Raw genomic sequence first — 11201 nt, forward strand, 5'->3', positions numbered from 1 at the left:
AGTGCGTGCGTGCAGGAGGGAAGCACAACGACTTGGAGGATGTGGGCCGAGATACTTACCATCACACGTTCTTCGAGATGTTGGGCAACTGGTCCTTTGGGGATTACTTTAAGGTGAGGCCCTAGGAGCAAACCCTCTCCAGGGGGGAACGTGGCCTTTTTTTCAGAGCAGTGCTGTAGTTCTGTGCTGTCATGCCATAGGACTGTCTGCAGAAGACGTTTTCGTAAGCTCCAAATTACTTCTTGGGAGCTCTGTGGCCTGGAGCAGAGGTAGTGAGCTGGTGTGCTAAATCACTAAATATGCCCTGCAGACGCTCAGCGTCATCAGCCTTTCAAAGCTGTGAACAACACGTACAAATCGAAGTTCTCTGTGTGAATGCTAGTGTTGACCATTTAATATGGTGAAAAGAGGTTCCCAGTTGATTTAGTGCTTGTTACTGGAGAGTTTGAAAAGGGAAGAAGGATAAAAGATGCTACTTTTTTTTTGCTAGCGAATACTTTTTTTTCGCTAGCGAATACTTTTTTTTCTCTTGGAAAGAAAATAATCCATGTAACTCTGCTGGTAAGCACATGGGTGTAGACTATGCTGTGATCCTGAAGGTCAGTTTTCTATATGCACCAGTGAGCTGTCTCATTCACCTGACCCTCATCCTGCTCTTTGCAATATGCCTTAAAATTGGAAAGGGAGAGAGCAGCTGAAATGAACTTCTTTGGTGTTTGACTCCCGTTCTAAATAGCCTTCCTGCATTGCTGTGCATCCTGGATTACTGTGCTTCATATATGTTCCCTGCCTGCTCAGGAGGAGGCATGTAGCATGGCCTGGGAGCTCTTGACAGAGGTCTACGAGATCCCCAGAGATCGTCTCTACGTCACCTATTTTGGCGGAGACTCCTCCTTGGGGCTGAGTGCAGATGAGGAGTGCAGGGACGTATGGCTCCGCCTGGGGTAAGTGTGTTAGAGAAGAGATTCTGAGCAGCAGGTGCTGATGTTTCAGTCTCCATAGTCTCCCATATGCTCTTTAGTTGATGGGAATCAGATATAGGGGCCAAAAGTTGTGTTTTAAACTCATTTCGGTTCTGGTTTGTTTTGGCTGTTAAAAGTCGACTGGGCTCTGAGTGCTCTGGGGCACTTGACCTTTAAGCTGTTTCTCGTATGTTATCAGTCTGGGGGGCTGTGTACCTAAAACTGGCTGGCCTAGATGAAGTGTGTGAACGATCTCTGATCCTTAGCTTCCTCTCCATCATGAGCTGCGGAGAGTACATTCTCCTCTGAAAGCTAGCAATGGCTGCTTCAGTGTGAGGATGAAGCCATTGCAGAGAGCACTGCTGTGCTTTGGGAGCTTGTTCCAGGCTGTATGTGGGCTTTAGACCCAAGGCAGCCAGCTCTGCGCCACTGTTGGTGTTCAGCCTTGTCCTTTGTGGTCAGGTCTTAGCTCTGCTGGAATTCCCTCCAAGGAGGAAGGTGGCTCCACAGACCCAGTGGAGAGCCTGTCTCCGTCAGCAGGAGCCAGACTGAGTTTGCTAGCCATTCTAGGCAGTGAGTAGGATCCTGTCTGGTTTGGTCCAGCTTGTTCCTGCTAAGGAGAGTAATTCTGTGTCAACAGAAGCAAAGGAATCCTAACGTGTTTGGTTATTGAGTTTGTAGGAGTCAGAAAGGATTCCACCCTTCCAACTTCCTCTGTGATCTAGGCTACTATGTGCTTTCTGTGCATGCCCCAGCGCTGCCACCTCTGTTTGCCTTTCCAGGGTGCCTGCCAGCCACGTGCTTCCATTTTCATTGAAAGACAACTTCTGGGAGATGGGGGACACAGGTCCCTGCGGTCCCTGCACAGAGATCCACTATGACCACGTGGGTGGTGGCAGAAATGCTGCGGCACTGGTGAACCAGGGCAGCCCAGATGTAGTGGAGATCTGGAACCTGGTCTTCATGCAGTATAGCAGGTACCAGGCATCTGGTCTGAACTCCAGAGCCTTTCCCTCTTGTCTGACTCCAAAATCATACGTGTGTATTCTCAGACATCTCACTGCTTTCCAGGAGATGGCAGTACAGGAGCAAGAGGGAAGCTGTGGAGATGCATCCAGTGTGGCTCTTGGTCCCCTTTGCTTTATTTATCCTGTCCTCCTTCAATCTCTGCTGCCTATTCTCCCTCACTGCTGCATCCCAGAGGTCTCTTGAGGTCTGCAGCGGCCCGGAGAAACCTGCAGAAGGAGGAGAAGGCCTTGGGTCCCTGTGCAGGGAAGGCCTTTTTCCCTACGTTACAGTGTATCCTGACTATCTGATGGTCAGATCCTGGCTGCCTGACAGTGCCAAGGCAGGCTGCTGTTAGTCTTGGCCCTGAGCTTCCTTTTGTTGGGTCACCCGCTGTTTCCATCCCCTGTCACTCTCCCATTCTCTTTGACTCACCTGTTCCTTTTCTTTGCCCCTGAACTGACCCTTGCTTCTCTTTTGCCTTTTATTTTTCCTGGCTGGCTGACAGAGAGGTGGAGGGGAATCTGCTTCCCTTGCCGCAGCACCATGTGGATACAGGAATGGGCCTGGAAAGGCTGGTGACAATTCTGCAGAACAAACGCTCCAACTACGACACAGATCTCTTCACTCCCATCTTGGATGCCATTCACAAGGTGACGGTGCTTCTGCTCGGTCACAGCTAAGCAAAAGCTTCTTGAATGCAGACTGCTTGCCTGGTATCATAGTACAGCCTTCTCTACACGTTACTGTATTTTGAGACAGGAGGTGTCCAGCCAGGTCCAGAGCAGCTTTTTAGGGAAACTGGGGAGAATTACAGGCTGGAAATCCGCTGGGATATCAGCACTTCTGATCCGTTCTTCCTCCAAAGTTTCTTAAATTCCTCAATGCCAGGGCATTGGCTGACCTGTTAGGTGCAGAAATCTTGGTATATAATGCTCTGGAAGAATTTAATGAGTACATCTTAGATGCACAAGGTTCAGAGGTAGTTGAGAAGCACGATGTCAAGTGTAGCTGGCTGCCTCTTGCGTTGAAACTCTTCCTTCTGCAGCCATTAATTTCTGCTGATCTGTCTCCTTACTTTCTCTTTTAGAGCTGCAGGGGCCCCAGATACCAAGGTCTGGTTGGGGATGCTGATGTTGGGCGTGTGAATATGGCCTACCGCGTGGTAGCAGATCATGTGCGCACCTTGTGCGTGTGCATCACTGATGGCATCTACCCAGGCCTCTCTGGAGCAGAGTAAGGACATAAGGAAATGGCATGGGGTGGAGGGAGTTAGGTCTAGAAAGGAATGCGGACAGCCAGAGGGAGAGGTTTTGGCGTGAGCCCAAGATAGAGAGTGCACAAGCTTTGGGAGGACAGGAAGATGAGAGCTTGGCAGAGGTTCTAATCTGCAGGCTCATCCTTGGATGAGTGTAGAATGTGGGGAGCAGCTGGCCTGTGTCGATGGATCAGGCCAGAGGGGCTGTGTCGGGGGTGTGCTTGGATGTGGGAGCTGGGCAGGGATGCTCACATGGCTGCCTGGGGAATCCTGCTCTGCTTTCAGACTGGTGCTGCGTCGGATCCTGCGCAGGGCTGTCCGCTTTTGCTCTGAAGTCCTTCGCGCTCCACCTGGGCTCCTGGCCTCCCTGGTGCCTACCGTAGTGGAAGTGCTGGTGAGTAAAAACTGCTGCTTTGGGGGAAAAAGAGTATCTCACATGTCCTATTCAGCCCCACGTCCCTTTCCTTTATGCTGTCAGGAGACAATCTTGGATGTAAAGGAGCTCCAGGAGGGTGTATCTGGTGCTATGCATCACAGCAGTAAAAATCTCTTGTCTCCTGATCATTTGTGATGGGAGGGAGGGGGCCTAGTGTGACCAGCGGTACAGTCAGCACAAGTGTGTGTGTAAGTGTATGCAAGTGCATGTTGTTGTTTCGCGAGGGCGGTGGCTTCCAAGCTGTCATATCTGGTTAAAGCCATCTGAAATTGGTCCCTGTGAGTACTAACAGCATCCTAAAAGACAATGCTTTCTTCCTATTGTGAACGGATGTGTTTGCCAAGAGATGCTCTGCAGAGGCTAGCAGAGGTGGGTCACAGGGAGATAGCCAGGAGATGGCAGCTGTAAGCCCATGTGTGATTCTTCCCCTGTGCTTCTGTCCCTGGGGCTGTGCGCTGGGGCTCCCTTCACACTCACTTGCCTGAGAAACCTCTATAATGCTCGTGGCATGCTGTGAGATCCCTTGAGGAAAATGCTGAGGATGTTATCACTAACTGAGGCTCATTCCACAGGGAGATGCGTATCCAGAGCTGACGAAGAATGCAGACCAGGTGAGCAATGTGGAATCCCCTGCAAAGAAACCCCATCTCCCATTATCTTTGTGAAGCACTGCTTTCAGGGGCAGAAGTCAGCCCTTCCTTGGGACTTAGCTGGAGGAGTTTGCATAGCCTCCTCCATAACCATGTTCTCATTGGTGGGCTGAGATATGCTGGGAACATGTTTGTATCCCGGCCATGAAAAGTATGTGTGGCAGATTTCCTTGTGGGAGCTCTACTAGATCCTTACCAGGGACTGCTTGTCCTGGTATAAGGCAGCTGTTGCTCTAAAAAAGCTAGGGTAGCTCTTTTGTTGAGTGCAACTACAGCCTGTCCTAGCCTGGGTACCTTTTGTCCAAAGTGGATTGGTGATTTAAAGCTGGTCCTGGCTTGCTTCTGCTGACAGCAACTGTGACGAGCAATTTCTCTGGCTGTTCCAGCCATGCAATTTTAATTGGGTCACAGACGTGAATGTCTGACAGGGAGCATTTGTTAGCCTCCAGCCTTCCCCAGGTGGATGGTCAATATTTCCTTGACAGGAATGGTGATAGGAGGCACAATGACTTTGGCACTGTTTAGTATTGCATCGGAGCTGTGTTGTGACGGATACTTACAGAACAAAAAGGCTGGTTCAGGCAGACACAGGACCCCTGTTTAGATACCTGCTTGATGTGCCTTGAGCTGACTGTAGCAGGGAGCCCAGTGGTAGCAGGGCTGAGCTGAGCTGGGGAACTCCCTGAGGTGTTGTGGCTAACCCTTCTTCTGATCCTTGAGCAGATCATGGATATCATCAATGAGAACGAGGCAGCTTTTCTCTCCTCCCTCGAGCGTGGGAGGCGCATCATTGAGCGGACAGTGCAGCAGATGGAGCCCTCCACAAATTTCCCGGGTGAGTCTCCCTCCTCTGACAAGCTGCACTTAAAGATGATTTGATCCAGGTTCTCACAAGCATTGCAGTCAAAGCTGTGGTGGATGTCTGCCTCCCTCGCATGTTTTCCGTGACCTTCTAGCCCCAGACAGAGGAGCAGATGTTGCTCCTTTCTTCAGATTGTTGTTGTTTTCTAGTACTTTGTTCTCACAACAAACTAGGCACCAGGAGAGTTAGAAACATCCCCTTGCTGCTTTATTGACTGATTAACTGGGTCCTTACAAGACACCGCTGAAAGAAGGAGCTCAGGACCCAAACAGAGCAGCTGCCTGTCTAGATGTGCTGCGCTGAATTTTAGCAGGGGTGGGGCTGTGGGGCATCATTAATACTCAGTCCCATACAAGAAGAACTGGATGGCTTCTCTTCCCTTCCCCATTACCAGTGCAGCTGCACACAACACAGGTGAATCCAGTTACTAAGGCACACACTAGAGTGGTCCCATGCAAGCAAATCTTGAGATGGCTTTGCTTTCTGTGTTCACACGGAGTTCACATCCTTCTTTCTGTCCTACAGCTGAAGTAGCCTGGTCTCTCTATGGGAATTTGGGATTCCCTCTGGATCTGATTGACTTGATGCTTGAAGAAAAGGGAATCAGTTTGGATTCAGCTGCTTTTAACAAACTCGCTCTGGAAGATGCAAAGGTAAGAGGGAGACTCACAGTGTCAGAATAATTCAGAGCCTGCCTTCTCTCCTGTGAGCATGGAGGCAGAATTCCTTTCACTACTGAGGATCTTCGGGTGCACCACAGGGCCATGTGCCTTTTCCCTGACGGGGAGGTGGGTCTGAAACAGCAGTGGGATCACAATGCCTTTGCTTGTGGGTGTGGGACTGAGAAGTACTGGCTGGTACTACTGATCTTCAGATCAGTAGAAGTGTTTTATGATGCTGACTGTTGCTGGAGTGGAGGTTATCATAGAATCATATAGGTTAGGAATGTCCTTTGTCAGTCTTGTAGTCCAGCTCCTCACACAAAGCAGAGCCAGCTTAGCCCAAACAGCAAGTGATTTATGAAGTTTACAAAATTTCCTTGGTCTCTGTAGTGCTGGAATACTTGCACTGCCCACCCTGTGCAGTAATCAGTTCAAGGCCTTGCTCTCCTGAGCTTTAATGGCCTGGAAGTTTCACAGCTACACAGAAAGCTGTGCTGGGGGGGTTGTGTTAGCTGTTGCTTATGGCCTGTCTCAAGGCTAGCACAGGGTGGTATTGAGTGCTTGTGGGGTTTGAAGGCATGCGTTGGTTTAGTAGTAGCCTCCATCAGCCTGGATCTAAACAAGCCTTTTCCAGGAAGGTAGAAGAAGTTGTTCCTAGCCTTATAGCTCCAATTATCGGTTTGAGTGCCCCCAGGTATCTCCCATCTAACTGTGCCTTTGCTCTGCTGTAGCGGAAGGCTGGTGGAGGACAGGCAGGACAGCTGGAGGACGCAAACACGCACCTTGATGTGCATTCACTGGCTCAGCTGCAGAGCAACAACGTGCCTGCTACTGATGATTCTCCAAAGTACGCCTACACGCTTGGGCAGCACGGACAGTACGGTAAGTGGCCAGGTCCCGTCTGTAAGGCAAGCTCTGCCTGAGGGCGCTGGAATCCCTCACAAGGCTGCTTTTACTGCCTAACCTCATGCATGCAGAACATGTACTTTGTGGTTCAAACCTGTCCACCTTGCTGCTGCATCTTTTCTCTGCCCCTGTACCTCATCCCAAAGTAGGTGCTTTTCTTATTGCTGTTGGTGTGTCCCCAGGAAGGCTTTGGGCTGGTGACAAGGCTGTGAGCTCTGGGTTGTGTGCAGTGGTGAAGCAGGGACTTCTTGATTTCTGCTAGAGATAAGTCTGTCCCCAACAATTAGGCTTCTGGGTGTGTGCGCTAGGGACGATGAAGAATAATTACGCAAAGGCTTTAGGTAGTTGTTTAAAACAGTGCACTTGCTATTTCTTTGGCAGACCACTAGATGCCAGTGCAGGCTTTTTATCATTTAGGATAACGGCGGTTGCTGATGCTCTAGGGAAAGCATAAAGCTAAACCACAGAGAGTAAGAGGTGGTGTGGCTGTCACAAACAATTGGAGAGAGCTGTGTACAGCCAGCTCCCTCTTACCCGGTGTGCTGGGGGCAACCCACATTAAGCAGAAAGTGAGGCAATTCAAACTATATATACTACAGCAAGAGCATAATGGAGGGAAAAAAACCCAGCAGCGACACTGGCTGGAATCTCCAAGCTAGCACTGTCCCACCTCCTCAGTCACTGAATCAGAAGTAATTGAAGTTGGAGGGGATCTCTGGATGTCCAATCTCTTGATCAAAGGAACATCAGCTTCACAGTCAGACCGGTTTGCTCAGAGCCTTATCCGTCTTTAAGGACAGAGATCCCACAACCTCTCTGTGCCCTGTTCCAGTTCTTTATCACTCTTAGTGTGAAAAGTTCTTTTGCTTATGTACCACCAGAATTTCCTGTACTCTACATGTAGTCTCACAAATGCTAAATAGGAGCGAATAACCACTTTCCTGGACCTGCTGGCTATGTTTGTGTTCATACAGCCCAGCAGGCAGGCAGTCTTCCTTGCTGCAAGGGCACCCTGCTGACTTGTGTTCAACTTACCCCTGAGGACTCCAAGGTTTCTGTCAGTCCATTTCTGTAGCCTGCTGAGATGCCTCTGAAAAGCAGCCCTACTCTTCAATGTATCAGCCAGTCCCCACAAATTTATTGCCATACACAAGGAGGATATGAGTATATCCCATTTTGTCATGGGTAGTCATTAATGAAGATGTTAAATCATTTGGGCCCTAATATCAGCCACCAAGTAGCTCTACTAGTAACTGAATATCAGTCGAACATTGAACGGTTGAGCAATTCCCTGTGGGGCCAGCTGCCCAGCCAGTGATACACCCACGTTATGGTCCACCTGCCCAGTCCCTGTCACTCGAATTTGGCTTCAAGGAGGCTACAGGAGAGCATGTCAGAAACTTGCTATGTCAAGGAAGGTGACATCCCTGTCTTCCCTTGTCCACCAAGCCAGTCATTTCTTCATAAAAGGCAGTCAGGTTGGCCAAGCATGCAGCGTAGCAAGATGCAGACATATATGTGCCACATCTTGCTCTATCAGGCTCATGTCGAGTCAGATTGGGTGTCCTGGCCTAGTTACCTGCTACCCCGCAGGTCTGTCACTAGGTAAGTGAGGGGTGACTTGGTTCCAAATAACAGATCCTTTGTCCTTTCTGCCAATAGCTGTTCCTCTCCTACCAAGGCAAAGTGCCAGCTTTCAGTATAGACTGGGTATTGGCAGGGTTGGCATGGGGAATTGACCCCTCCTTTCATGTTGCAATCTGACGGGGTGTATGCACTAATTGCTGCCATATTCTTCTCCCTAATAGAGTTCAGCCCATGCCAGGCCACCGTCCTGATGCTGTACAGAGATCATTCTCTCCAGAAGGAGGTTGGGGCAGGGCAACGCTGTGGTGTCATCTTGGACAGGACTAACTTCTATGCAGAGCAGGGCGGGCAAGCCTCTGACCAAGGCTACATGATACGTTTAGGACAGCAGGTGAGACCCTTTGGTGTCTGAACCCAAGGCCGCCATGGATACTGAGGCCAGGCAGATTTCCCCAAGTGATGGGCTGTTTTACTGTGTTAATTTGCAAGCTGCTGACTCTTTACAGTTCCCTTGGCTTTGCCTCGGGGTTGGTGGAGTGAGGGAGAAGTAGCAGTAACTTCACAGAGGTGGACCTGCTGCTCTGGTTGTCTTTCTCAGCCTTTTGCAATTTCTTCTTGCTGGGCAACACTGGAAAGTCTTCTTTAATGTGCTGCACTCTTGCCAGCTGGGGTTGCAATGCAGAGAGAAGGCAATGATCAGAGAGCCCACAAGCTGAGTAACTTGTCTCTGGCCAGTCCTTGATGACTGCAAGCAGTGCCCAACTGAAACCCAGTCCAAAAACTCTTCTGTCTCCCAAAAGTGTCAGGGAGGACCTCCATCTCTGCAGCACGTTCTTCAACCTTGCCAGAGGGAGAGCTTTCACCCTCTCCTAGGAAGTTACGTGGGGTGCAGCTTTTTCTCCTTCCCACATTCCAGCTCTTGAGAATCACCCCTGGGCATTGATGCTGCCTTTTTAGCCTTGCAGAATGTGATAGTGCCTTGCTCAGCACTTCTCCTCAAGCTGAAGCGGGGATCAAGTTTCTCTCGCCAGCCAGTGAGGCAGAAATGGTACCTTGGATGCCTGAGACAGGTGCCTGGCAGCTGCTGTCCGTTTTCTCATGGACAAGCATCCTTGTTAGGAAAATTCATCAGCCTGGGGGTGTTGCTGCCCCTCCACTGCAAGCTGACAGCCCCAGCATGTTGTGCAGTGAGTGGCTGGATGCCGGGAAGGCCTGAGGCACTCTGGTTACATCGGCAGTAAGTTTGTCCCTGCTTTTCCCATCCCATCCTTGTCTTTTAGAGATCAATGGGGATTGTGTTTCCTAGTTGGATCAAGCAGGCACCTAGCACAGGTCTTTGGATGTTCCCTGTGTCCTAACTCATCTTTCTGTCTCTCTTTGCTCAGGACATACTGTTCCCTGTAGAATCGGTTCGTCTCTGTGGTGGTTACGTGATCCATGAGGTCACTGCTGTGGAAACCCTGCGTGCTGGGGACCGAGTGCAGCTCTTTGTGGATGAGGTGATAACTCACTGCTCTTAACCTTTTCCTAGCCTTGCCTTGAGAGTCTTTTGATGGCTTGAGTAACCTGGCCACAGCAGAGCCTTGTCCCTTGTATTCCTGAGACTGCTTTTCATTGTGATGTGCAGAGGGAAGGAGACCTTACAAGTAACTTCGTAATCTTCTGTGAGCCATTGGTCTGTCCAGAAGTCTCCAGCCTACCCTTTGCTGTTTTACAGAGGTGATCCCATGGGAAAAGTGGTTAAATCTGCCCTGTGACATAAATTCATCTGACAGCTGTGCTGCCCGTTGTTTTTCCCCTCCATCTTCTCCCACATGCAGCCTTTCCCTTATCTCTTCATGCCATCCCCTGCTCTCCCGAGCTGTGGAGAACCAGCGCTCCCTGCCAACTTGTCTGTGCTTTCAGGCCCAGCGGCTGGCCTGCATGACGAACCACACTGCTACCCACCTGCTGAATTTTGCTCTCCGCCACGTCCTGGGTGATAACACAGAGCAACGAGGGTCCCATGTGACAGCAGAGCGGCTGCGCTTTGACTTTGATACCAAGGTGACTCTGGACTTCGGTCGTCTTGTTCTCAGCAGTACCAACATCCCAGTACTGGCCTTCTCTCCAGGGATTTTTATCCTCTCACCATAATCACTCCTTTAGAGATAGGTCACGTTTTATCTGAGCAATGAAACTTGGCTCTCTGGAAGTCACTGGCTCTGTTTTGCATTGACCTGACTCTGAGCAGGACTTGCTGAGGGGATGAATGGGGATCAGAAGGGAAAGGACTTAGCAAGGCCAGTGGTCCTGGGACTGACCTGAGTAGTGTAAAGGGGTCTTTGAGAGATTCACCAGCTTGGCTGTGGCACATATCTAATGTCTGTGCTCGTCATCCAGGTGAGAGGGGTTGGGAACTGAAAGCTGTTGGGTCAGGCTGAGCACTGGCCATGGTAACCTGTCACTCATTGCAGCATCTCTCTTGAAGAGTTTGGTTGATGCTCTTGGATCAAAAATTCTTATCCTTCATGGGAGGAGGGGGTGGGAGGGTCATGATGCTCACAATTCCCTTTTACAAGTAGGGAAGATGAGATGCAGGGGGAGAGTGGTGTGCCCAAGCTGAGTTGCCTGGGGGCCCTGTCCCAGTTCTCCCTCCTTTGTTCTGTACCTCTCAGGAGGCTTCTCTGTAAGGTGGCTGATTTACTTCCTCAGGGCCCTGTGACTGTGGAGCAGCTGCAGCAAGTGGAGCAAGTGGTCCAGGATGTGATCAAACGAAATGAGGTTGTGCATATGGCTGAGGTCCCTCTCACGCTGGCAAGAAGAGTTCAGGGACTCCGTGCGCTGGATGAGGTATGACAGGATGGCAGTGCACATCTTCATGAGCCTTCTCC

The 11201-nt window shown here is 50.2% G+C and overlaps 1 protein-coding gene across 1 annotated transcript in view; it reads left to right on the plus strand.

The window, feature by feature from the left end:
* AARS2 (alanyl-tRNA synthetase 2, mitochondrial) overlaps positions 1–11201 on the plus strand; it is a gene marked incomplete at its 5' end in the record, with an annotated part of 17108 nt that overhangs the window by 121 nt on the left and 5786 nt on the right. The window contains 14 exons of the mRNA XM_009583462.1: positions 3–113; positions 799–944; positions 1745–1939; positions 2476–2620; positions 3058–3203; positions 3511–3619; positions 4234–4272; positions 5035–5146; positions 5699–5826; positions 6567–6717; positions 8550–8719; positions 9714–9827; positions 10234–10374; positions 11023–11160. Coding sequence (XP_009581757.1) covers positions 3–113; positions 799–944; positions 1745–1939; positions 2476–2620; positions 3058–3203; positions 3511–3619; positions 4234–4272; positions 5035–5146; positions 5699–5826; positions 6567–6717; positions 8550–8719; positions 9714–9827; positions 10234–10374; positions 11023–11160 — 1845 coding nt within the window. The remainder of the gene's footprint in view (positions 1–2; positions 114–798; positions 945–1744; positions 1940–2475; positions 2621–3057; positions 3204–3510; positions 3620–4233; positions 4273–5034; positions 5147–5698; positions 5827–6566; positions 6718–8549; positions 8720–9713; positions 9828–10233; positions 10375–11022; positions 11161–11201) is intronic.

Source organism: Fulmarus glacialis, unplaced genomic scaffold, assembly GCF_000690835.1.
Source record: "Fulmarus glacialis isolate BGI_N327 unplaced genomic scaffold, ASM69083v1 scaffold39788, whole genome shotgun sequence".
In the NCBI taxonomy this organism is placed as follows: Eukaryota; Metazoa; Chordata; class Aves; order Procellariiformes; family Procellariidae; genus Fulmarus; species Fulmarus glacialis.